The following is a 25,389-nucleotide window of genomic DNA, read 5'->3' as shown; positions in this document are numbered from 1 at the left end:
GCACAGAGGCAGGCATGGACCACTGCAGGGTGAGCCTGGGGAGCACTGTGCTGGGTGAGAGGCCATCACAAAAGGCCACATCTTGTATGATCCCACTTAGATGAAATGTCCAGACAGCTAAATCTGTAGAGACAGAGTGTAGACGGGTGGTTGCCTGGCGCTGGAGGGGGTTGGGGAGAAATGGGAAGTGATGGCTGACGGGTGTGGGGTTTCTTTGGGGGTTGATGAGCGTGTTCTAAAACCGACTGTGGCTTTGGCCACGTTACTCTGAATGTGCCCCAACCATTAACGTGTATGCTTTATTTATTTATTTTTGGCTGTGCTTGGTCTTCGTTGCTGTGCGCGGGCTTTCTCTAGTTGCGGCGAGCAGGGGCTACTCTTTGTTGAGGTGCGCGGGCTTCTCACTGTGGTGGCTTCTCTTGTTGCGGAGCACGGGCTCTAGGCGCATGGACTTCAGTAGTTGTGGCACGCGGGTTCAGTAGTTGTGGCTCGTGGGCTCTAGAGCGCAGGCTCAGTAGTTGTCGCGCACGGGCTTGGTTGTTCAGTGGCATGTGGGATCTTCCCGGACCAGGGCTGGAACCCGTGTCCCCTGCATTGGCAGGCGGATTCTTAACCACTGTGCCACCAGGGAAGTAAGTCTCCACATGTGTGCTTTAAACAGATGAATTGAATGATATGTGAATTATAGCTCAGTAGAGCTGTTGAAAAAAAAATAAGCATGTGAGGTGACTGCACGACAGAGGCTTACCCACAGCCACGTGGGGATTTGATAAAAGCCACTTACTTCTGAGAGTGCCCTGGAGGTGTGGCAAGTACCTGATTCAGGCCTTGGAGCCGTCACGGTCAAAAAATGCCTCCGCCTTCTTCCCGAAGCTTTTGTTCTTGAATGTCGGTTTTAGGGACGGGTCTGTTGACCAGCGAGTCAGGGGTCTTAGTGGACACCGTCTGTCTCTGTCCAGGACTCCCATTTTCCTTTTCCTCCCGGGTGGGTCCTTGTTCACAGGGATAGTGGCTAGTTTGGTGGACGTGTGACCACGATGCACTTCCACTGCCCTCGGGAAGCATGTGTTCCTGGGGACCTTGCCACGTCCTCAGCATGCCTCTGTTAAGTCCCGTCTGTACCGAATGAACTCCTGCACTTACAGAGCTTACGATTCCTTACGGTATGCCTTTTCATAAACAGAGACAGTGGTCCGACAGGGCCTGTAGGACACCCATCCTTCAGTTGGGCACCAGTCGGATCTTGGTACCGTTCTGAAGCCTTTTCTTGCTGGATTTACACTCCGCCCGTCCCACCAGCTGGGGCTTGTCCCAGGGCTCATGGCACGTGGGCTGTTGGGGGAAGGGGTCTCGCCGCAGGTGTGTAGGGTTCGCGGGGTAGGGGTGGAGGTCGGCTTGCTCGCTGATGGCAGGGCCAGCACCCAGGCTGCTGCCACAGAGCCATGGCCAGGGCAGCTGCTGACCCTTGGCCGTCCTGGGGGCCCCATGAGCCAGGAGGTGGCGGCCGAGCGCTGTCCTTGATTCTGTCTAGACACCTAGGGGAAGGGAAGAGTTTATTCTCGGGGCCCAGGCAGTCGCTCATTCACGAGAATTGTAGTGATTGCCTTCGTTCACGGAGCCTCCATCGAGGGCACTGTGCCAGGTACTGCATTAGAGGTTAAACGCACGAGGAGGGACAGGCCCATAGTTTAACGGAGAAAAGAGAAAATAACCCTGTGACCCTATGGAAAGTAAGTCTTTGGTAGGTAAGTACAATGAAGGAGTGGGGGGGTCAGTGCCTGGCATCTGCACGAGCCAGAGCAGAGACCCTAGAGCACAGGACCGGGCCGATGGTCTGACCTAGACTTGGCGTCAGACGCCTGGGGTGGAGTCGACGGTGGGTGATGGAAAGGCAGGTTAGAGCCCAGCCTGGAAGGGTTTTACATGCCTGGAGTGCCTGTGTGACATGGGTCTGCCCCCAAGAGTGTTACTGAACACCCCTAAGGGCTGGACACTGCTAGGGGCTCAGCTCCATGACAGCCCTGAAAGGTGGGTGTCAGTGTTCCCATTTTACAGCTGAAGACACTGAGCCAGACCTCGTGGTCTGCCGAGGGTCACAGAGCTGGTACATGGCTGCATCGGGATTTGAATCAGCCTGTGTTCCATCTTCTATACCAGGCTTGCATTCTCTCTGGAGAGAAAAACCTCCCAGTGGGAGAAGCATGAAGACTGAAGCCAGGGCATTAACTGTTAGGTTGAAGTGCAGGGAAGTGCCCTTTGCATGGGTCGGAGGTCACGTCCAGCAGCGTTGGGGTCTGAGGAGTGAGGACCCTCTGGGGCAGGAGTGGCCGGCAGAGGTCTTGTGGAGGAGGTGGGGACGGAGCAAGGCCTCCATGTGGACTTGGGATGGATAGAGATGAGGGGAGGGGGAAGGCTGGGAGCTGGGGCTGGTGGGGACCCACGTGACGGGCTGGAGGTGACGGGGGGACGTCTGTTCAAGTGGGCACCCATGCAGACCTTGGGAGCCTGGAGGTGATGGCGGTCCGTGCTCCAGGTCCTAGGGAGACAGCTTCGGATTTGACCCTAGGCTTTCTCTGATCCTCCCGTACGTGTCCTCTGCAGGAAACGGGCGAGCAGATCGCTATCAAGCAGTGCCGGCAGGAGCTTAGTCCCCGGAACCGCGAGCGCTGGTGCCTGGAGATCCAGATCATGAGGAGGTGAGGGCCTGGTGCACGAGTGCGCTCGGGTGCGGGACCACAGGGCCGGGGGGCCGCAGGGCCGGGGGCCTGGGACGTTGGAATGACTCTGGAGGGAGCTAGCAGGCCGAGCTTTGGGATGTGGAGCAGCAGCCCCAGTTCCGTCTGGGCAAGAGTCATAAATCCCAGTCTCTCAATAAGGACCCCAGCCCCACTGTCCAGAGGGGTGACTTCTGGAGGAGTGGCAGTTACAGCCACCACTTGGCCTTGCCAAGGGCTCTTGGGGGTTTTCTTTGTTATATTAAATTATTTAAAATAGCCATCACAGTGAATTTTCCTTTGTTGGCAAAAGTCCTTTTTTCTCCAGTGTTTCCAATTCCGAGCTGGTTTGTGAGTCTCCCGTGCCCTGAGCCTGTTGCTGCCGTCCGTTCCTCCAGGGTGCCCCACCAGCCAGGAAGGCATGTGGGGAAGCTCACAGACCGACAGGTCCCAAACAGGGGCTCCCTGCTGGAGCTCAGGGAAAGGGGAGGCGTCCCCTTGTTTGCAGGTGCATGTGCGCGCGCTCGTGCGCGTGCACACACACACACACACCACACACCACACACACACACACACACACACACACACACACACACACACACACCACACCCCACCCCACACCACACACACCATCCCCGCCCAGTGGTGTGAGATCTGAAGTCCCCCTGCTTTCTCTGCCTCAGAGCAGTGCGGAGATACAGGGAGGACTGGCCAAGGGCACTCTGAAGAGAACGGAGCTCTGCACGGGGTGCCCAGAGCTGGGGCTACGGTGCCGACAGGAACGCTGCCCGGGCCCTGGGAGAGTGGTGAGCCCCGCGTCTCCCCGCCCCGCCGCTCGCTCTCCAGGGCCCTCGGTGCCTGCAGGCCGCCCTCCCTCACTGGTTCCCTCCCCCCAGGCTGAACCACCCCAACGTGGTGGCCGCCAGGGACGTCCCCGAGGGCATGCAGAGCCTGGCTCCCAACGACCTGCCCCTGCTGGCCATGGAGTACTGCCAGGGAGGGGACCTGCGGAAGGTGAGGCTGCGGGGGCCGGGCAGGGCGCTCGGGAGCCTTGGGGCGGGGTCGCGGGGTTGCGGGTGCACGGAGGGCAGGGAGGGGCTTGTCCCTGACGTGACGCGGAAGACCCACCAGGTCCGAGCGCAGGGAGAGGCCGGTCAGACTCCAGGACGGGTCTTCCTCCCTCGACACGCTGGGGCCACTTGAGCCCTTAGGTGTCGTCGTGGCCACTGGCCCGGATCAGAGGGCTTCTCCCAGATGTGGCCGCCCCGGGGTCCTGGAGCGGGGCAGGAAGGGACTGTCTTGGGCCAGCTGGGCTGGGGACCCAGAGCCCCACTGACTCAGCTTCTGGGTCTCTCTCCCTTTCTTCCCGCTGCGTCCACCACGTCCCTTTGCCAGAACGCACGCTGCGGGGTGGGTGTCGGGGACCGTTGTGTGTCCCCCTCCCCAGCGATCTCCGGAACAGTGTCACGAGCCGCTGTTACACGTGGCCTCATGTGATTCTCAGCAGCCCGTGACATGGGTAAAATGGATGGGATCCCGTGTGAAGGGTGGGCCCCGCGGCCCCGAGGGCCCACGTGGGTGTCCGGGCCTCACACAGCTGCAGCAGCAGAGGCTGGGTCACGGCCGGTGGGTCCCAGCCGCAGGGACCCACAGACCCTCCGTCTGTGAAGGGAATAGCACCCGGCACACGAGGACCATGAGAGCTCTGGACAGAAGCTGGTTTTGTATTGAAAAGAGGTTGCCTGTTCGTCTCCACCCCCCTCACCTCGCACTCTGGACAAAGGTCTGCATTGTTCGGGGGCGCGGTCAGGATGGCCAGGCAGTTCTTCCATCCGTACTCAGCACTTTCTGGGACCCGGCATCGCGTGCTTTCCCAGCACTCTTCCGGCCCCTCCCACCTTCCCTCTCCAAAGGAGACTTTCCATGAGGGCTGGTGTGCCCGGGTGGCTCTCCCATCCTGGGGGATGGGCTCATCCTGGGGTTCAGGGCAGGATGTGAGCACAGTCATTGGCAACCCGCAGGCCGGGGACTGATAACCGATGACAAATGGGGACCTTGACGACACTTCCATTTTCCCCTTTATCTTCCTAATCTTTGACAGCTGTCTGATTCCTAACTGCCTCTATTTAGGGAGATAAAGCCGTGTCGTTGTAGTTGAGTGGACAGCCCTTAGAGGGCAGCGTGGGAGGGGTGGGAGGTGACCAGCTTACAGAGGCAGAGGACTTTGGACGTCATCTTGTAGGCAGCAGGGAGCCGTTGGCCAGGGAAGACTGACACAGACTTTGGCGTGATTGACCTGGCACGGGGTGCAGGATGGTGCAGGGACGCGGGAAGCGATTGTACCCCACAGGGCCTTGGTCCACGTGGTCACCAGGGCACCTGGGGTGCCCGCGGTCTGTCCTCTTTGTTCTCCAAATGAGGTGGCTCATCTTCCGCATCTCTAGAAAGTTCAGAATCCGCACCTGGTCTGGACAGACAAGCTTGGCCAGTACGGGAGCGAGGGTAAAAGCCAGAGCTGATTGAAGGAGTGCCGTGTGTGTGCCTGTCGCAGGGAGCGGCTGGCGGACGTGCACGGGTGTGGGTGTGAATTAACGACGGGGCACCCTGTCGGGAAGTTACTTCCTGAAGTTGAGGCCGGCTTCCAGCAGCAGATGGAGTCCCTCGACAGGCTTGCCAGGGCCAGGAGGGCACAGGGGCTGAGCGTTTGGGCACGAGCCTCAGGTGGACCTGTGTCCTATGGCAGCTCTGCTGCGCAGCGGCTGTGGTGGCAGACGGATGGCTGGACCCCTCCCGTCCAGCACCCTCACCTGTGAAGTGGAAATGCCGCCAGTGCTGGCCTGGGCAGGGGAGCGGGAGAAAGGGTGAAGTGAGATGGGGCAGGTGAGGCTGCACTGAGCCCGTCCATGCGGCTCTGCCAGGTGCCCGGCACGTACGAAGTGCTCACTGCCCGGGCCCTGCTGTCATCCCCACCCCACAGCAAGGCCGCGTCGGGGAAGGGGTCGGAGGGAGGTGTTCAGTGGCTCCTTCAGGCTCTCGGGAGCAGTGGACCAACTGTGGCTGAGCTCAGATGGGCCTGCGTCCCCCAGGACTGCGGCACAGGTGAGACTCTGAGAATGACTCAGGGTTAGGGTTAGGGTTACACACGGGAGCGCTTCTAGGAGTTCTCAGATGCTTCCTCCTTCCCCGCCTGGACCGACCCTGCCCCTCCTGCCCGGGCTGGCTGTCCACCCAGGTCCCCAAGGCCCAGGGCCCGGGGAGTGCTCAGACGGCCTTGGCTGGTGAAGGACACTTGTGGGCGCATTGGTGGCTGGTGAGCGCTCCCCCTGACGCCTCTTTCCCCTTCTTGACAGTACCTGAACCAGTTTGAGAACTGCTGTGGCCTGCGGGAAGGAGCCATCCTCACCTTGCTGAGCGACATCGGTAAGTCCCAGCCCTGGAAGTCAGGCCGTGCCCTCTGGGGAGAGGCCTCTGGGGGCGAGGAGGGGAGATGACTGGTCCTCCGGTCTCTACGGAGGTGGGGTTGTCGGGGACAGACGGTGGTGGAGGACTGGGGACGGTGGGGATGTCAGCAGGGCCTAGTCAGGCCAGCACTGAACGCAAATAGATTTCCCTTCCTTCCAGACTAAGTCATGAAGTGAACGATGGTATATATAGGGTAAGAGATTTCCTTTCCCACTAAAAGCTCCACTCCCTACTTTCCCAGAACAGCCAGTGATGGAGTAGGTTGTCTGTCCTTTGAATGAATTTCATCCCTTGGCAGTGAATTTTTCCACTTCCACACTGGCGGTTCTTTTGCTGGCCGCAGGCTTAGGAAAAACGGGCCTTGTTTATCCCTTTGGTGCCCGTGGTGTCCTCCGAGGAGGGTGTCCATGGCCCTCAGAGAAGGCCTGGCTGGCAGCCCGGCTGGCCTGGGGAGCAGGAGCCTGACCTCAGCCTGCAGGGGTCAGATCCAGTCTCCTTCACCCTGGCGCCTGCTATTATTTAGGGGTAAACCTCCGAGGTTGGTGGTGCAAGGATCTAAAGTTGAGAGGTACCCAGAGTTCATAACTGAGCCTTTGCCCCCAGATTTGGGGAATGACGTCATTTTCATCTCTCTGCCACCACAACCTCTTCGAAGCTGTATTTTTCTTTTTTCCTTCTATGCGTTCAAACTTTCTTTTTAGGAAAATATCAAACATATAGGAAAGTCGGAAGAGTAGTGAAACCCACACACCTGTCACCCAGGTTCACCAGTTGTTACCGTCTCACCATGTCTGTAAAGCTGTGTTGGCTGACGCTTGGCCTGGGAGGGCAGGGGTCCTCTGGTCCCCGCGGCTCCGGGTCTGCCTCCCTCTCACTCTGTGCAAGAAGGAAGTGAGCGGAACCGAGGGATGACATGCTTAAGGTTAGGATCCGAGTGGTCGGACATAGAAAATTCCCTCTCCCCCTGTAGCCAATGTCCCTGTCCTGTGGATGGGGTTCACGGTGAGGGCAAGTTGACCTGGCACCAGTTTGGGGTTTTTTTTTCCAGCTCTGTTGAGGTATAACTGACAGGTAACACATGTAAGTTTCAGGTGTGCAGCGTGAAAACATCGCACCGGTTTTGCGTGACCAGCATGGGCATCCGTCACCGGCCAGACTGCTTCCCTCGTGTGGGTGTGTGGGAGGTGCCCTCTCTGACTCCCTAGGGTGTCCAGTCCTTAGGCCAAGATCCCACCTGTTCCCTCGACACCTTGCCCCACCCTGGCCCATCCGTGCTGTGCTTACACATTTACCTGTTTTTTGCCCCAGTGGCCACATCATCAGTTTATTCTCTGTTGGGTTGAAGGCAGGTTCGGAGGTTGGGGAATATTCTTTTGCTCTTCATGGGCAACTTTGATTTTGTTTCTCTCTGGTTAGAGCTGCTTCAAGTCATTTTTTTGTATGTTATTCCCTCAAATATTGTGCTTCCCCTCATTAGATTATTTGTGCATTCAGTAGATCGTTATTAAGAAAGTCTTTAAATTATTGGCTCAAGCACACGAAACCGTCTACTTCCTCATGCAGCCTTCTACTGCCTCAAGTGACTGTAGTGATATTCATGGAGCCTCTGCTGGTCACGTGTCCCTTGGTGTGGGCACGTGTCACATCCAGTTAACCTTGGCCTCCTGCGGTAGCTTTCCTGTGATGCATTCAGGGTGTCTGTGTATAAGTTACATGTAAATCACAGTCATGAAGACAGGAGACTGGTTCACTCCACGTGCTTATGTGGCTCCGTTCTCCTTTCGGTGGATGAGTATCAAAGGTCTTTAGGTCGCTGATTCCCTATCTTTCCTCTCTGTGGCCCCAGGCTGGAAATAATGAGGCTTTGAAGTACTAGTCAACTAGACTTAAATCCGTGAAGGCCGAGACTTAGTCACTGCTGTGTCCCTGGCATCTGGAACAGCAGTAGTACCTTATGTAGCAGCTTCTTTGTAAATATTTGTCAAACAAATGAAATAAATCCCAAAGGAAATTAGAATAAGGACCTATTTTTTTATTTAAAAGAACTGCTGTCCACGTATAATTAAATTAACACTCCCAGGTCAAATACCAGCGCTTCCACCTGTTGGCAGTGTGACCTAGGGCACGTTATTTAATTCTTAAGGGCAGCAGCTTTATTTGCTGTGAAGTGGGAACATAACTCACCACGTGAGAACCGTTAGGAGGGTGGAGTGAGGGAGGTGGGACACGTAATCCCAGCACACGCTCTGCTCGCCGTGTTACCGTGCAGTGAGCCCGTGCTCGTCCCTTCCTCCTGTCCTTCCCCCCTGGGTTTGGGTTCATAGCACCCTTTTTAGAAAACCTCCATCGCCCTCATTTGGGTTGTGACCCGAGGCTGGGATCCAGTGAGCCAGGCAGGCGGCTGTCTTCTGAGACGCCCCTCCCCGGAAGTGGCTGCCTCTGGGGTGCCATCAGGCACCTTCGGTGGAGGTTGCTGATAAGCCTGGATTGTACTTTCACTCCCTTTTACGATGTGTGTACGAGATTCGTGAAGTTTATTTATTTTGCATGGATGTCGTCACAGAGACCAAGTCCGAAAGTTTTTCTGCGAGTTCATCTAACATAACTCTTTTGTATTCTGGAACATTTCCTGAACCTCTTTTGTTCCAGTTTGTCCCAAGGGCCGGCCGCACATCCCCTTTGTGGAGCTGCCCTGCTGGTCCCTGCCAGGTTGATTTCAGATAAGGGCAGAGCCCCACCCTTGCCTGCCAGGTCAGATTCACGACCTTCTCCTCTGGGTGACACCTACTTGCCTTTAACCTCTTCGGTGCCCTTGGCCTCCCAGAGATGCTCACTCAAAGCAGCGTCAGGATGATAGACGTAGGCGGGATTTTTTCCAGTGAGCTTTATGTTGCTCAAGAAGATCTTGCAGAGTACGCATGAGTGAGTGAGCAGATGCCCGGCAAGCACGTGGGTGAGCCCGTGTCCTGTGCCAGGACGGACAGGCCTGTTAGAACATTGCTCTTATGCTAGTAAGAGGTCTGGGGACAGGTGGCAGAGGCAGCTGGAAGTGTTCTGTCTTCCACGTAAAGCAACCCTAAAATAGCTCCAGGAAGTTGTATCTCAGTGGACCCTATTTAAACAGTGTGCTCGTTATCCTTTGGAAAACATTGCCATGTGTTTCCCTCTGCCAGCTGACAGCAAACCCCTATGCACTCTGGAGGCCCAGGTCTCTGCTGCCCAAAGAGCGGGGACCTGCCCACACCCAGGCTAGCTGGGCGGGACAGTAAGCGATCACCGTCTTAGATCTTAGATCTGCACCCATCTTGATTCTCCAGGTGGCTGGGGTACCATGGTGACCGACCATCCTGTCCTCTAAGCATTCAGGGCCCCCGCTCCCCATTTTGTTTGTGCTCCGTTCTCTGAGTCACCATCTCTGTCCCTGTTAGAGCTGCTCCTAGCAGGCGTCCAGCCCTTCCACCTTACAGGACAGGGAGGGTTCCAAAGGGAACTCAGGGCTTTAGGGAATCAGAACACTGGGCTCTCTGTTTTGTGTTTATGTAATTGTGGATTTCTTTGCTTATTCTGTTGAATACTTACATTCTGACTGCACTGCTGATTATAATAAAAGATGACTACCTGGTCTCAGCAATCCAGGTCATTTGTATATAAAATATATGGAAAGGCGTAAATAACCAGATTAATGAATGTAATCATAATAGAGAAGACAGCTGCTCTCAGTCCTGGCCTCGCTGCCTCTCCAGCTCTGCTGCCTCTGACGAGGGCCTTGCCTCTCTGGAAAACCGAGGTGACTTTCTGGGCCTGCGCGTCTTCAACTTTAAATGAGGCATTTGGGCTGGGTGACCCCTAGGGGCCCTTCTGACTCTGAATATTGCTTTTTCATTGTTCAGGTTCTGATTTTCAGAAAGGTTGCCCAGAATGTCTTTGACATCCGCTGCAGTGCCCCAGCCTGCCTGCTTCCCGCGGTCCTCATGCATCATCTTCTGCCTGGAACCTTGTCCTGGTGCTGTGTCTGTTCCTGCCCCAGCCTGTGTGTCCCTCTCTGCGCCTGGGTGACCGCCCGCCGCTTCCACTAGTATTCTGTGTGCCGGGCCATTCTCACGATATCTTTATCCACCAAATCTTTTCCAAAGTCAGGACATTGAACGCTGACCTCCACCCTCAGCTCCATATCCACGTCTACACAACATTTCTCCCCAAGTCACTTCCAAATTGAAGTCCTAGACGTTTTCCTTAAAGCCGATCCCTTCCTGACGTCCTCTCTGTTGGGTCACTGGCCCTGTCTTTCTGCCAGCTACCCGACACGGCTGCCGACCTCGAATCTCGTCTCTTCCTACAGCCTGCCCTCTTCCTGGTCCTCACCATCCCATTTAAACAGTCTCCATCCAGGGCTTCCCTGGTGGCGCAGTGGTTGAGAGGCCGCCTGCCGATGCAGGGGACACGGGTTCGTGCCCCGGTCCGGGAAGATCCCACATGCTGGGCCCGTGAGCCATGGCCGCTGAGCCTGCGCGTCCAGATCCTGTGCTCTGCAACGGGAGGGGCCACAGCGGTGAGAGGCCCACGTACCGCAAAAAAAAAAAAGTCTCCATCCTTTCCTTCGTGCTGAGCATTGCACTTTCCCTTTCTGTTCCCACCACCTCTGCTCATTCGGTGTCGCAGCACATCACTTACCTGGAGTCCTTACTCCCATTTTACTAACCCATCTTTCAAGCTTCTGAAAGGATGCTTTCGTCATAATCCACCACTAGATCAAGACCAAACCTCATAGCCTCCCATCTCTCCTGATCCCCTCTAGCCAACTTCAAGACCCACTTTTCCATCCCCCTGCGAGCCTTTGTCCACACGCTCCTTTTTAGAATGCGCTCTGGCCCCTCCCCACCACCCTGCGCTTTCAACCTGACACTCCTCAACCTGACACTCCGTGGGGAGCGCCCTGGCCTGGTGAGCACAGTGGGTCTCGCTTTCGGGATTCCTGTGCCCTCGTGGCCTCCTCCACTCAGGACTTGGTTTCCCTGCTATTGTTATGTGACCTCTGCCTGTCCTTGACAGTAAGGACTGACTTCTGGGTTTGGGGCCCATCGACCAGACTGTGCAGTAAGTGAAGAAAACGGTTCGATCCAGTGGCACATTTTTGATGACACCTGGCACACTTATGTGTGAAGATACTTCCTGAGGATGGTTGAATGAATGAGAGAAGATTTTGCACTTTTCTCTCAGCACTTGGTGTGGCTGCCTTGCCGATGAGGCATAGGGGCTCTTTTAGCCAAGAAACCATTAGCTGGACTAAATCTCCACATGTCTGCACTTGGCCTTCCAGCCTGTTTTGCTTGGAAAGCCCAGTGACACCAAAGCGACTGGCACATAGTAGGCATGCGGCCAGTTTTTACTGTGTGAACGAATGTCCTCTTGCCCTTCTCCCGCACTGCTGACTCAGACTGGTGACTCAATTACCAACTGGTAATTGTCTTTTCTTTCCCTTCTAATCTCTGCGTCAGCTCTCTGGTCCATTTATCTTTCCATTTTTCCATCGTTGCTCAGGACTGTATCCTGAGCAACAATATTCTCAAGAGAGCTTAGTAATCTCTTTCAGTTCAGGGTATGGTCACTAGGCTTCATGGACACGATCCTTACACAGCTGTTTCTCGACACGGGAGTCTAGCTGGTCCTGTCTGTTCCCTAATTTGTGGAGTGTGGTTTGGGATTCTGGCTCATCAGTAAGAACTCCAGGAGTGCCACCGTCTTCAGTTATAATGTCTGTGTCTCCCTCTTCAGCTGAGCGAAAGCTGGGGTCCAGACCTGGGTGCTGTTCCTGACAAGGACAGCAGGAGGGGGCAGATATGGACCCCTCCGAGCAGCATCTGTCCTAGGAAATGCCACTGCGTGGTGTAAAAAAGTTCACACGGAGTACTGCTTGGCAACACTTTTCTATCACTGGAACATGAGAAATTAACCTGCAGGCTTTTCTGCTTTGTGGTGTGCTTTTCCATTTCTATACACTTGTAGTACCTCTATTGTTAGGGTCTTCGATTTTTAAGAAACTTTCAGACACAAAGGTGTTGTTCTTCATCTCAGATTCTTACGTTCCATCCAACTGAAATCAAATTAGATTCTCTTGGCTTGAGACAATTACAATTCATGACACTCTCCTGAGGTACCGTTGTGTAAAACAAGGCACCGTCAGACTGAACTAAGTCTTTTAAGGACTGATCCCGTAAGGGGAGCTGTCTAAGAGCTCCTGCCCATCAAGGTTTTGACCATTTCACTCGGTCCAAGAAACCGTGTATAACAACACCTATAGGATTTTTAAATTCCGGGCTTTATTAAGTTGACAAAAAAGCATTTGAGAATAAATGACTCCCCCGAAATGAGGATTCAAGTTTGTCATGTACAGTTGCTTAAGCATAACGATAGACAGCTGTTAATAGTGATCACTGGCTTGGTCACCAGCTTGCCCTCTGTCCTCCCTAAAGACCTGGTGACAACTCTCAGTCTTTGTAGTGTCGAGAGCAGCGCTCTCCGTGTGATCTGATTGCCCTCCCTGGGAGCTTCTTGGGACACCTCCCCTGCTTGTGCCCCGTGTCACTGGCTCTGAGAGGTTCACATCTAACTTCAGAGGCCTTGCCTTAGTCTGTGTTTCTACTTGCTCTGAATACAGTGAGTTTCAATGTTCATATATCCTGCTCTTGAACAAACTGACCCACGCCTTTATGTATTACACCCTGACACTGTGTCACATACCCAAGCAGGCCTTTGTGACTCAGTCACTGAGCAGGCATGCCTGGTCTCCCCACACGGTGCTTCCGCTGGCCACTCGTTCACACGCAGCAGTAGCAGCATCCCTGTGTGCAATGTCGTGTCTGTGCAATTATTAGTACTTGTTATTACACGTTGCTTTGGTTCTTTAATAAAGATTAGTAAAATAAAAATGAAAGTGCTGATAAGAAGCATGTCTTTTAAAAGTTACTGTAACCAAGAACAATGTTTGGGGGGATTTGGTGAGGCACACTTTGAAAGCAGCGAGTGTGTTCCTTCATTTGGACGTTTGTTGGCCCTAAGCCAATCACTGTACCCAGTTATGAAAGAAAAGAAAAGAAGGAACAGGTGTGAAATGTTGAAACTCTATGGTCAAAGGCTGGGTTTAAAAGGGCAGATTTAGGGACTTCCCTGGTGGCACAGTGGTTGGGAGTCTGCCTGCCAATACGGGGGACATAGGTTTGAGCCCTGGTCCGGAGGGATCCCACATGCCACGGAGTAACTGGGCCCACGTGCCACAACTACTGAGGCCGGCATGCCTGGAGCCTGTGCTTCGTAACAAGAGAGGCCACCTCAATGAGAGGCCCGTGCACCACAACGGAGAGTGGGCCCCGCTCACTGCAACTAGAAGAGCCTGCGCGTAGCAGCGAAGACCCAATGCAGCCAAAACAAATAAATAAATATATTTTAAAAAAAAAAGAAAAAGGGGCAGATTTAAGGAGCGGTTTTGCGATTTGACTTAATGTGCGGATGGAACATCCCCGAGAAGGTGGAAGCTGGGTGTTTATCTATTTATTTTTAAAATAAATTTATTTTATTTATTTTTGGCTGCATTAGGTCTTTGTTGCTGCACGCGGGCTTTCTCTAGTTGCGAAGAGCAAGGGCTACTCTTCGTTGTGGTGTGCGGGCTTCTCATGTTGCAGAGCACGGGCTACAGGCACGTGGGCTTCAGTAGTTGTGGCACGCGGGCTCAGTAGTTGTGGCTCACAGGCTCTAGAACACAGGCTCAGTAGTTGTGGCGCACGGGCTTAGTTGCTTCACGCATGTGGGATCTTCCCGGACCAGGGATCGAACCTGTGTCCCCTGCATTGGCAGACAGATTCTTAACCACTGAGCCACCAGGGAAGTCCCTGAAGTTGGGTGTTTAACTCTCAGTTAGACTTTCTCCAGTGTTTTCAGGAAACATTCAGCATGAAAGTCTTTAATCAGCATATCTGATCCCTTGGTTTCTGCAGAGGACTTCTCTCTTACCCCCCTCCCTGCTGTGCCCTGGCCGAGGACCCATTAGTAAACCTCTCTTAGTGTTGTGATCACTTTTGCTTTTTACCTTTTTTTTTTTTCCTAATAAAAAAAAGGTTCATACCATTACATCATTGACATCCCTCTGAGTTGGGTAATATAAACCTAAATAATTTTTAATAATTGCCTGTTATATTATGGATTTCCCATAATTTGTTCAGCCGTTCCCTGATTGATGACTTTCCATTAGTTTCTAATTATTTCACTCCACACTGTGCAGTCCACATCCGTATTTGTATGTGACAGTGCTTTTGATTTTGTAAGCTGGATTACCAGAGGCGGAAATGAAGGGTCAAATGATACGTATGTCTTAAAATTTAATAGCTTTTGCCATATTTCTTTCCCCCAATTGCACAGCAGTTATTACTCCTTCCAGCAACGTAGGGAGTGCCTTCTATCTCTCATCTAAAATTCCTGCCAGCTGAAGAGGTGAAAGGCATTTCGTTGTGGCTTTTTTTTTTAACGTATTTTTTTTTGGCTGCGTTGGGTCTTCGTTGCTGTGCACAGGCTTTCTCTAGTTGCAGCGAGCAGGGGCTTCTCTTGTTAGGAGCATGGGCTCCAGTAGTTGTTGCCCGTGTGCTCAGTAGTTGTGGTTCGCAGGCTCTAGAGCGCAGGCCCAGTAGTTGTGGCGCACGGGCTTAGTTGCTCCGCGGCATTTGGGATCTTCCCAGGCCAGGGATCAAACCCGTGTCCCCTGCATTGGCAGGCAGATTCTTAACCACTGCACCACCAAGGAAGTCCCTCAGTGTTGCTTTAATGTGCACTTTGTGGACGGCCAGTAAGCTTGAGCGACTTTGTGCATAATTGCATAATTGTTCACGGTTTGCGTTTCATTTCTACTCCTATAAGTTACCGCTTCACTTGTTCTTTGCCCTTTTTTCTACTGGATTGCTTTCTTTGTGTGTATGTGTTAAAATGGTCTTTCCTTTTTTACATTATTAATTACTAAATTACGGTGATAGTAGATAATATTTATTATTTTTAGATGAACTTAACCTCACAGAATAGAAATATAGTAATCTTCTCTTGGACCCCATCCTCAGTTTTTATTCTTAGTTCTACTGGTCTGAATCCAAAAACTTTGGAGCCACCTATCTAACCCACCTCTTTGTTTTTTTATGTTCCTTTAAAGTAAAAAGCTATGTATTTTTTTATTAGAAAAGTAACATAACATTATGATTTTGAAAAATAGAGGTTCAAGAAAGGAAAAACAGAAGTTTTCTTGCTACCCTAACATCTGGGTTGCTTTTGCATTGATTTGTAGTAGCTTTTGTCTGATAGGTAATATATGCTTTTTGGCATATGTGCCGCAGATATTTTTTTCCCTTTTTTTGGTCTTTTGCTTTGTGTATAGTGTCTTTCGCCATAAAGCTTTCTTTCTTTTTTTTTTAATTGAAGTGTAGTTGATTTACAGTATTTCAAGTGTACAGCAAAGTGATTCAGTTATACATACGTGCGTGTGTGTGTGTGTGTGTATACACACACACACACACACATTCTTTTCTAGATTCTTTTTCACTGTAGTTTATTACAGGATACTGAATAGAGTTCCCAGTGCTATACAGTAGGTCCGTGTTGTTTATCTGTTTTATATATAGTAGTGTGTATCTATTAATCCCAGCCTCCTAATTTATCCCCCCCCCCGCCTTTCCCTTTGGTAACCATTTCTTTTCCGTGTCTGTGAGTCAATTTCTGTTTTGTAAATAAGTTTTTACATTCTACATATAAGTGATATCATATGATATTTATCTTTCTCTTTACCTTTGTACTTATTTCACTTACTGTGATAATCTCTGTTTCCATCCATGTAGCTGCGGTTCCATCCATGTGGTTGCAAATGGTGTTATTTCATTCTTTTCTATGTCTGAGTAGTATTCATTGTATATATGTACCACATCTTCTTTATCCATTCGTCTGTCAATGGACACTTAGGTCACTTCCGTGTCTTGGCTATTGTATATAGTGCTGCTGTGAACATTGGGGTGCATGTATCTTTTTGTTTGTTTTTTAATTTATTTGGTTGCACCGGGTCTTAGTTGCAGCAGGTGGACTCTAGTTGTGGCTCGCCGGCTCCTTAGTCGTGGCATGTGAACTCTTAGTTGCAGCATGCACGTGGGATCTAGTTCTCTGACCAGGGATCGAACCCGGGCCCCCTGCATTGGGAGCATGGAGTCTTAAACACTGTGCCACCATGGAAGTCCCCTGGAGTGCATGAATCTTTTTGAATTAGAGTTTTTGTCTTTTCCGGGTAAGTGCCCAGGAGTGGGACTGCTGGATCATATGGTAACTCTATTTTTAGGTTTTTAAGGAGCCTCCATACTCTTTTCCATAGTTGCCATGAATTTTTAAAACCTCTTTATGTTATTTGTATTGCTTTTCTTTATGCCATATAGTTTTCCTCACATGACACTACTTTTTTTGCTAAATTTATCCTGTGGTGTTTTAGAATTTTTGTTGCTAATGTGAATGGGATTTTATTTTCTTTTTCCTTTCAACTGGATCTATGACAGGGAGAAAAACTATTGATTTGTATATACTTGTTTTGCCTCCAGACAACTTACTAAATTTTTCCCAGTTTTTAGTCTATTGAGTCTTCCTGGCATAGAGTCAGATCATTTCCAATTAAAGGTAATTTTATCTCTTTCCAATACTTCTTCAATTTTTTCTTTTGTAGTACAGGTTGTTAGGACTTCTGTTGAAGTTATTAAACCTCTCTTAGGGGTAAAAATCACGTCCTGCTTGGAGTCGTAGCCTTGGCCATCCTGGGTCAGTCGCATAGTCATGTTTGCTCTTCACGGCAGAAGCTGTGGTATCAAGTGACTTCACAGCCAGCTTGTGCAGGCTCCTTCCTTGCCAGCTAGATTCTGAGCCCTTTAAAGTTGGGGACCATGCCCTCCCTGATTTTATGTCCCTCAGAACCCAGCAGAGAACGGGGCGCATAACAGGCACACGTTGGACTGTCAGATGTGTTGAAGGTGCCCCCATTCTCTCCTTCCAGAGCCCCCCACTTCCTCCTTGGAGCCATCTCTGCCCTGCGGACTCTACAGCAGATGACCAAGTGCTCTCTGCCCAGAGGGCCCTTCTCCCTTACCTGCCCAGCAGAATTTAGATTTTTTTTGAGCCTCTAGACCAGAGAAGTTCCCCTTCTCAATCTTTATCAGCATCACCTGGAGGGCTTGGTAAAACACAGATTGTGGGGTAACCCCCAGGTTTCTGATTCACTTCGTCTGGATTGGGACCCAAGGGTTTTGCATTTCTAACAAGTCTGCATGCTGCAGGTCCAGGCAGTGCAGTTTGAGAACCGCTGCTCAAGACTGGAGTTGGTGACCTCGTGGGTGGAAGGCTCAGAGTTCTTTGCATGAACGAGGCAGATTCTGGTGCTGGTCCAAGTTCTGCTCACGTAGTCGGGTCCCCTTCCCTTCACCGGAGGGCTGTCTGCCGGTCCCCGTCCCTCCACTGTGATCCCCTGCACCAAGTCAGGGTGTGTGTCGGGGGCACGCGGTAATCATCTTTCACTGGGTAGGCGATTCCAAGTGAAAAGCATTGTCCAGGCTTAACGAAAACTCACTCCCCTTTCCACCCTGTCAGCCTCTGCACTTAGATACCTTCACGAAAACAGGATCATCCATCGGGATCTAAAGCCAGAAAACATTGTCCTGCAGCAAGGGGAACAGAGAGTGAGTGACCCTCCAGGGCCTGGGGAGGGCGGGTGGCAGCTGGGCGGGGGAGGAACCCGCTTTGTGTGTTTGCGTTTCTTTGCTCACATATTTGCTTTGATTCTCTGGAAATGCTTTTTGATTTGAAACGAAATTCCGCGGAAAAGTTCTCGCTTGCAGATTGAGGCAGGTTTGAATGGACCACATTGTTAGTCATCCAAGTTGCAGGAATCTGATAAGTAAAATAGTGTTTGTCTTCTAGCTGACACCCCCAGCCTTTGGGACTTGCACTTCTTGGAAATGGACTTTCTGTTTTCCATCTATTTGAGAGCCTCAGCTTTTGAAGCTGACAGGGAGTCCATCTATGAGTTGGTTCTGGACGTGGCTGAGAGGAGGCATTTGGAGCTGGCACCTGCCCATGGGGCCTGGTCCAGCCTGCAGTTTCCCCAGAGCTCTCAGGGACCTTTTCCGGGGCCCCCTGCTCGGGTGTGGGGTAACCTCCCCGCAGGGCTTGGCCCTGTGCTCTTCCTGGCCTTGTTTGTTCAGCTGGGTGACGGGCAGGGGCCCAGCTGAGTGGGATGCAGTCACTCAGCTCACAGACTGTCTGATCTCTTCCACGCAGCTTCCTCCAGCATCCTAGGTGTGACCCACGCCTGTCCTAGCTCTCACCTTTGGCCCAGTTCACGCTCATTCCTGTCAGTTCTAAGATTTGAGAACTAAAGGTATTTACTGGGAAGGAGCTGGCCTGGTCCTTTGCGTCTAGGTTTAGCAGTCCTGAGGGCTGCTGCGTGGTCTGCTAATTTTGACCTTCCTCTGGCAGTTGGTCGCAGAGCAAGGGAGAACATGTGCCTGGCGTTTTTACATTGTTTTCTTTTGCCTAAAGCTACCGTGTCTAGGGCATTCTCCTGTGTATTTGGTGGTCCTTTGGAACGTAGGGTCTTAGGATTGGAAATTCAGAAATATCCTCTGCTCTAACAGAGACATCCAGAATTCTTGAAGGACAGTATACTCTCATAACCGTCAGGTTTCTCCTCCCTTTTTTTTTCAGTTAATACACAAAATTATTGACCTAGGATATGCCAAGGAGCTGGACCAGGGAAGTCTGTGCACTTCCTTTGTGGGGACCCTGCAGTACCTGGTAAGAGACGGGGTTTCCATGTTTGTGTGTCATTTTCTGTCCGATGGCTGTGTCTGTGGGGCTCTTCCTCCATCCTTGCCTTCTGCCATCTAAGTTTGCCGGCTCTTGGATGTTTCCTGGGTGCCTAGGAACTGTTGTATGAGGTCAGACTCATAATCCATTCAAGTCAGCACGTTTTGCTAGCAGAGGCCTTATGGAGGGATGTGGTCGTCTTCTCATATCAAAAGGGCTCTGCTCCCGGGCCCTCGCACGAGTCCCATAACCTCTCATGCTGCAGTATTTTGTCTGAGGACAAAGAGTTTAAACCAGGTTCTTGCTGGTCTGTAGGGGCCTCAGTTTCCACGCAGCATCTCAGGGGCCATGGAGGAGAGAGGGCTGAGCTTTGAGCTCCCACCCTTTCTTTTTGTTATTTGGTCTTAATACTGCGGTTCTATTTGAGTCACTCATTCATCCAAGAAATATCGGTCAAGTGTAGTTTTAGAGTTTAGGAGGAAAGCAGACATCACCCTGATACACAAATAATGAAGAAATTACAATTGTGATAAATACTGCAAAGGGAAAGTTCAGGGTGTTATGAGAATATATTTTAGGAAGACCTAGCCTGGTCTGGGACCTGAAGGATGAGTGGGGGAAAGGGGGACTGGGGGAGGGGGAGAGAGAGGAAGTTCCAGGTAAAGGGATAGGACATGGGAGACCAGAAGGTGTGGCAGGAGCCAGAGAAGAAGGAAGAGGGTATCTCGAGTTGAGGCTGGAGAGAGAGGTAGAGGACAGATTATTCAAAGCCTTGTTGGCTGGGTTAGAGATTTTAAACTTTATCCTGAAACCTCTGGAGAGACGTGGAAGGTTTTTAAGTGTGAGAGGGATTGGGTTTACCTTTTGAAGAGACCATGCTTGGTACAGCGTGGAGGGTGAATTGCAGGTAGTGGGTGAGTGGTAAGGAGGCTGTTGTACTGAGCTGGTCCGAGCTGGTGGAGGGCCTTGAGGATGTAGAGGATGGTTCAAGAAATGCCTGGAAGAGACCCAGCAGAACTTGGTAATAGATTGTTTGCAGATGGTAACCAGTACATGTTGATTAAAGGAGTCTACAATTTAAAAAAGAAAAACAAAAAAAGGTTGAAAGCCACTGGGCTCGACGAGCTTAATTATCCTACGTGGTTCTTATACAGAAAGAGAGAAAGCAATTATTGAGGTCCTTTTGAGCGTATCCATACTTCCCACTAACCCCCCAACCAGGCAGTGGACTGCCGGTTTATCACCTGCCCTGGGGAGTAGAGGATTCAGAGCGGGGACTTGGGGCTGTGACTCAGCACGTGTGTCCACATAACGTGACCCTGTGGGTCCTGCCCGGTGTCCTCTGGACCCCTCGTCAGCTCAGCAGCAGTTAGTGAGGACCCCAGGCTCTGACAAGGATGCTCGGCCAAATTGTTCACTTGCGGACCTAAAACTTCTGTCCATAACCAGACACAGAGGCTGACCTGTGCGTCCCCACGTTTTTCCTCTTGGTTTGGACTCCGTGGTCCTTCATGAGTGTCATGCCTCCAGCCAGCCTGTGCTCAGTCCTGCCTCCACACCTTCGCTTGTCATGGTCCTTTCTGGGCTGTCTGCCCTGAGGCACTCTGATCCGGTCCCGTCCCACCTGTGCTGGGAAGCTTTCCTTGGTTGTCCCAGCCTCTCTGCTTGGGCAGCGGCCATGCATCTGGCCTTTCCTACCTGACTGCAACAATCCATCCCGCTGTCCGACCGCATGCTGTGGACCTCCCCACTTTAGGGGACCAGCTGGCATGCATGGCCGGGATCACTTTCCTTTGTTGTCCGTGCCCTGTCTTCCCCTCCCTGCACAGTGCTGGGAAAAGGATACACGCTGCACTCCGGTTCACCTAAAATACCCCCAGGCCCTTGTTTCAGCACCGGGACTGAAATGAGGTCCAGAGAGATGTTAGGAACCACCTGCTGAACACGTGGTCACCTCCTCACCTGGAGCAGGGCCCAGGGAGCATGGGGCACGATAAGAGGCTGGGTGCCCCCCTCTGTGGTAAACCCTCAGATGGGGAGCAGCTCAGGTATGTCCCCACATTGTCACCACAGGCCCCTGAGCTGCTAGAGCAGCAGAAGTACACGGTGACTGTGGACTACTGGAGCTTCGGCACCTTGGCCTTCGAGTGTATCACGGGCTTCCGGCCCTTCCTGCCCAACTGGCAGCCCGTGCAGTGGTGAGTGAGGGCTTGGGGCGGGCCGGCCGCCCAAAGCGGGGAGTGTGCCCCTGTCTTTGTCAGATGTCACCTCACCTGTGCTGTCTCACTGGGCGCCCCAGGCTGGGCCTGAGACACCTGTGACCTCTCACCCAGAAGAAGTCCCGTTAAGACCTGGCACGTGGGCAGTCTGAGCTCCAAAAGCCTGGAAAGATGGAAGGTTGTTAAGTGTCAACCTGGATTCTGAACCTTAACAGCTTTAAATCCAGTACTGTGTAAATGACTGCGCTGTGCAGGGCAGGAGGTCACTGTGTTTACGGAGTGTGTGTAGTGCACTTACACTGAAAACGCTGTGCATTGGTAAACAAACAAACAGCGTGTTCACACGACAAACTGTGAGCTGTATTTACATGAAAATTTATTGCTGACAAATTTTACTGTTTCTAAAAGCGTCAAAAAGTGGCTTAAAATGTGAACTGAATACATTTCCAAAAAGAGATTTTCTAATAAAAAAAGTCAAAGGATACAATTAAGTTTTTAAAAATTACTCTATATTTTGAAACTTCTTTTCTGATTATAATACTAACGTGTGGTTCATTGCATACATAAAAGTTAACCATTACTGAAATGCATCATTTAAAAACTAACATCCCCCTAAATCAGTTAGGATTCATTCAAAATGATTCCTTGAGAGACCACACACTAATTGGAATGATGCTACTGTTGTTCAACATTATTTTTTTATCTCCAGTTTTTATTTTTTGGAGCAGTGGTAAGTTCATGTGGTTCAAACTTCACAGTATAAAAGTGAAAAGTCATGGTTCCTCCCCACAGGCATTTGGTCCTTTTGATCTTGGGTCCACCTCTGAGGATGTCTTGTACGTGTACAAGCAAATGGGCATGTACCTGTTTGTTAACTCATTTATGTATGCCGCCCCATTTTACCTCAGTGACAGTGTAATATGCACACTGCCCTGTACGTGCTCTTCCAGGATTTTTACACTGAGAATTTCCTCCAACTGCTGTGAACATATCTCTTTGTCTCCAGATTCTTCATTGTGCCTGTGTTTATTTAAAAAACAAAGTAGGTTACCCTACATACTCTCACAGAACCTGCCTTTCAAACTTGCTACAGAAAATGCTTTCTGTTTTTCCATGTTCTCTGTCACATCTGTTTGCTGTTCCACTGTAGTTGGTTTAACCTGTTCCCCATTACTGGAAGAATCAGTGGTTTATAATTTTTACTTCTTAAAATAAGAACACCAAGCATAACATCATTGTAGGGAAATCCTTGTATGTCCGCAGTTATTTCCCTGGGATAAATTCCTAGCAATGGGATCAACAGATCAAAGATTATCTGCATTTTAAAGGTCTTCCATGTGCACTAACAAATTGCTCCACAGAAAGTTTGTATAAATAACGTTTCCACCAGGAACGTACGAAGCTGCCCCTTTGTGGGTCCACACTGGCTGTTGTCACGTTTCTCAGTATCTTTCTGGAAGTAGCGAAAACATTGACTTTTTCAAAGGACAGGTACTTACATCATGAGATTGTTTATTTATAAGACTAAGATGTAGCCTTTGAAATCAATTCCAGAAGAGTAGTTTTGTGTGACGCGGTCCAGTTCAGTCACCGTTCACATGCCAGACACTGGAAGAGATGAACCAGGCATGGTCCCAGCTCCTGAGGAGCCTGGTGACGTGGCAGAGAGTGCCCTCCTGTGGGGACTGACTTTAGAAGAGGCAGCGCTCCTGAGCTGGGTTCTGGAGTGTTGAATTAGCTCATTACATTAGAGTCACACCTTATCATGTAACCATCATGACAAAAACTTTAAATGTCTGTACATCTATAGTGTTTTTAACTAACCAAGGAATTACTGCATTTTTTTCAGTTCAAATGTCGAGCATTTCCATTATTTATAACAAGATGAGTTAAAGTCCATTAGAACTAGAAGAAGAAATGCTATTTGAAGCTATCTCTAATGGCCTGGCATCTTCATAGTAAGTTTTTTGTCTGCAGAGCCAGCCTCCTGTATGGAGCCAGGAGGCTGGGTGACCACTTGCAGGTGGACATCTCTGAAACCTAGTAGCTGTGAGACGTGTCTGTCTTGTCTGCCTTGTAACGCCTCAGGCAGCTTTAGCAATTTCACTCTCATCTCAGATGGCAGGTAGATATTAATTTCAGGACAAATGCAATTTGAGCTTTATTATCCTGTCACTGAGCTACTGTGAAGTACATTTTAGGACCGGCCTAAGCAGTGAGCATTTCACTTACTGTGTCCTTTTCTTTATCTGTATGGTTTCCCGTTGACAGACCGAGTTTCTGTCAGAGGACCATCCCATTGTGTGTAATGACAGCCTGACGTAGAGCAGGCAGGTTCCAGCTGGACCCCATCTCTTCCAGGCTACGTGTGTTCCACATGGTCCGGTTCACCCCTCGCCAGTGAGGCTTCAGGGCTAAAGCATTTTGCATTTGAATTTCTTACGTGTTTTTGAAAAGGAAGGATGTAGACATTTAGACAGAGTAGAAGGAGCACCAGACTTTGGATCTGAGGCCCCGGTGGTGTGACCTTGGGCAGGTCACCTGATCTTCACTTCTTTACCGCTGAATGGGTGGCTGAAAACCGTCTACCACATGAGGTCATCGGGCAGAGAAGGGCATGTTCACAGTCAGTGCTTGGTTATCTGTGAAGCATTATTCAGACTTACGTCATCACCCTTGTCACCGAGAAGATTTGAAACCAGTTTAAAAATTTGCTTCCTTCAAATACTATTTCAGATACATCAGAAGGGTCTCTAAGTTGGGAAGTATAACTGTTCATTCACCATCAGAAGTAACGCTTAGCCACATGCATTAAGAGGGAAGTGTGTGGTGCGTGCAGGTTTCACGTGAACAGGATCCTCACGCAGTGATCTTGGTGTGCACGTCCTAATTTCATCCTCTACCAAAACGTGAGAGTTTTGTGTTTGATGAAAAGTAGAAGAAAGATAAGGATGAGCCAGGGTGAGGCCAGGAATCAGCAGTACAAGCCTGAAGGTCAGTGACACTCACTGGGCAGTACTGACAGCCTTAAACTGTCAGAGAAGCATCCTAGCAGGACGCAGACGCACTGGCTGGCATCCCAAGGGGTTGACTAGTGACCTGGGGGCATCCCGTCCAGTTGTCAAGTGGAAGGCTACCGGTGTAGAGGGGCTGTTGGCTGCTGGGTGATGCAAGGTCATCACAAGCAGCGTGACAGACCAGGCCCTGCGTCCGCAGGCACTCCAAAGTCCGGCAGAAGAGTGAGGTGGACATTGTGGTTAGTGAGGACCTGAACGGAGCCGTGAAGTTCTCCAGCTCGTTACCCCACCCGAGCAACCTCAACAGGTACGGCCCCAGGCCTTCCCCTCCGCGTCGTGTCCTTCCTGTTTTAGAAATGGATGTCAGAGCCGACGTCCTGGTAGCTCTGACATCGGGACATCCTGCTGTGGCCGGCACCTGGCATAGTCTATCTCAGTGTTAAACTTAGAACGCCTTCCCCCCGACCCCATCTAGAAGTCTTCTCCTTCCCGAATTCACACAGCAACCTGTACCTTTCATCACTCCAAGAAGCTTCTACCTCGCGTGACATTTGGTTTTGCAGAGGGTTTACCTTCTGGTCAGCCGTAAGCCTTTGACCACCAGGGGATTACGCGTTATTTCTCTTTGCCTGCAGCCTAATCGTGTGTTACTGTCAACAAACAAACCTTTGCGGTTTGAACGGCACTGCCGTCTGGTCTTAGAGCCAGAATATGAGCAGTCAGGTAATCCTATCAGAATTGGGGGCTAGTACAGAGGAAAGCTGCCAGGCGGCCACACACAGCTGAGGAGCACGGAGCACAGTGAGCATGAGTGTTTGGAGGATGGGGAGAGAGGCACCAAGTCGACTAGCCGTGCAGGATGACTGGGTGGGCTGGAACTTTCTGGAAGAATCTGGAAAGACGTGCAGGACAGGCATGGGGAAAGATGGGGGGTGGGGGTGGGCCCAGGAGAGGCAGCTCGTAGCGGTGCTGGCCTCTGCAGGGCTTTCTTGGCGTGGCGAGGGCCTCTGAGGGTGCCGGCAGGGCCCCGCCGGGCCAGGAGAAGTGAGAACTTTGTCATGTGGACCCCCCGAAGGGTCCCCGGGGTGACCGACAAAGCGAATCGGCAGCGAGGGGTCT

General features: G+C 51.1%; 1 protein-coding gene across 8 annotated transcripts in view; it reads left to right on the top strand.

Moving 5' to 3' along the window:
• IKBKB (inhibitor of nuclear factor kappa B kinase subunit beta) overlaps positions 1 to 25,389 on the top strand; it is a 47,086-nt gene that overhangs the window by 8,883 nt on the left and 12,814 nt on the right. For 5 of the 8 annotated variants that reach the window (XM_029226309.1, XM_029226308.1, XM_029226305.1 and 2 more), the window contains exons 3-9: positions 2,602 to 2,696; positions 3,611 to 3,728; positions 6,065 to 6,134; positions 17,817 to 17,905; positions 18,933 to 19,022; positions 21,108 to 21,232; positions 24,470 to 24,577. In XM_029226309.1, the coding sequence (XP_029082142.1) occupies positions 2,602 to 2,696; positions 3,611 to 3,728; positions 6,065 to 6,134; positions 17,817 to 17,905; positions 18,933 to 19,022; positions 21,108 to 21,232; positions 24,470 to 24,577 (695 nt within the window). Of the gene's footprint in view, positions 1 to 2,486; positions 2,697 to 3,397; positions 3,521 to 3,610; positions 3,729 to 6,064; positions 6,135 to 17,816; positions 17,906 to 18,932; positions 19,023 to 21,107; positions 21,233 to 24,469; positions 24,578 to 25,389 lie in introns of those variants that run through there. The other 3 variants (XM_029226312.1, XM_029226311.1, XM_029226313.1) reach the window with 2 other exon arrangements.

This window comes from Monodon monoceros, unplaced genomic scaffold (genome assembly GCF_005190385.1).
Source record: "Monodon monoceros isolate NGI ecotype Baffin Bay Population unplaced genomic scaffold, NGI_Narwhal_1 Super_Scaffold_17, whole genome shotgun sequence".
Taxonomy (NCBI): Eukaryota; Metazoa; Chordata; class Mammalia; order Artiodactyla; family Monodontidae; genus Monodon; species Monodon monoceros.
The sequence above is the reverse complement of the archived record's forward strand: the minus strand, read 5'-3'. Positions and strand labels throughout refer to the sequence as shown.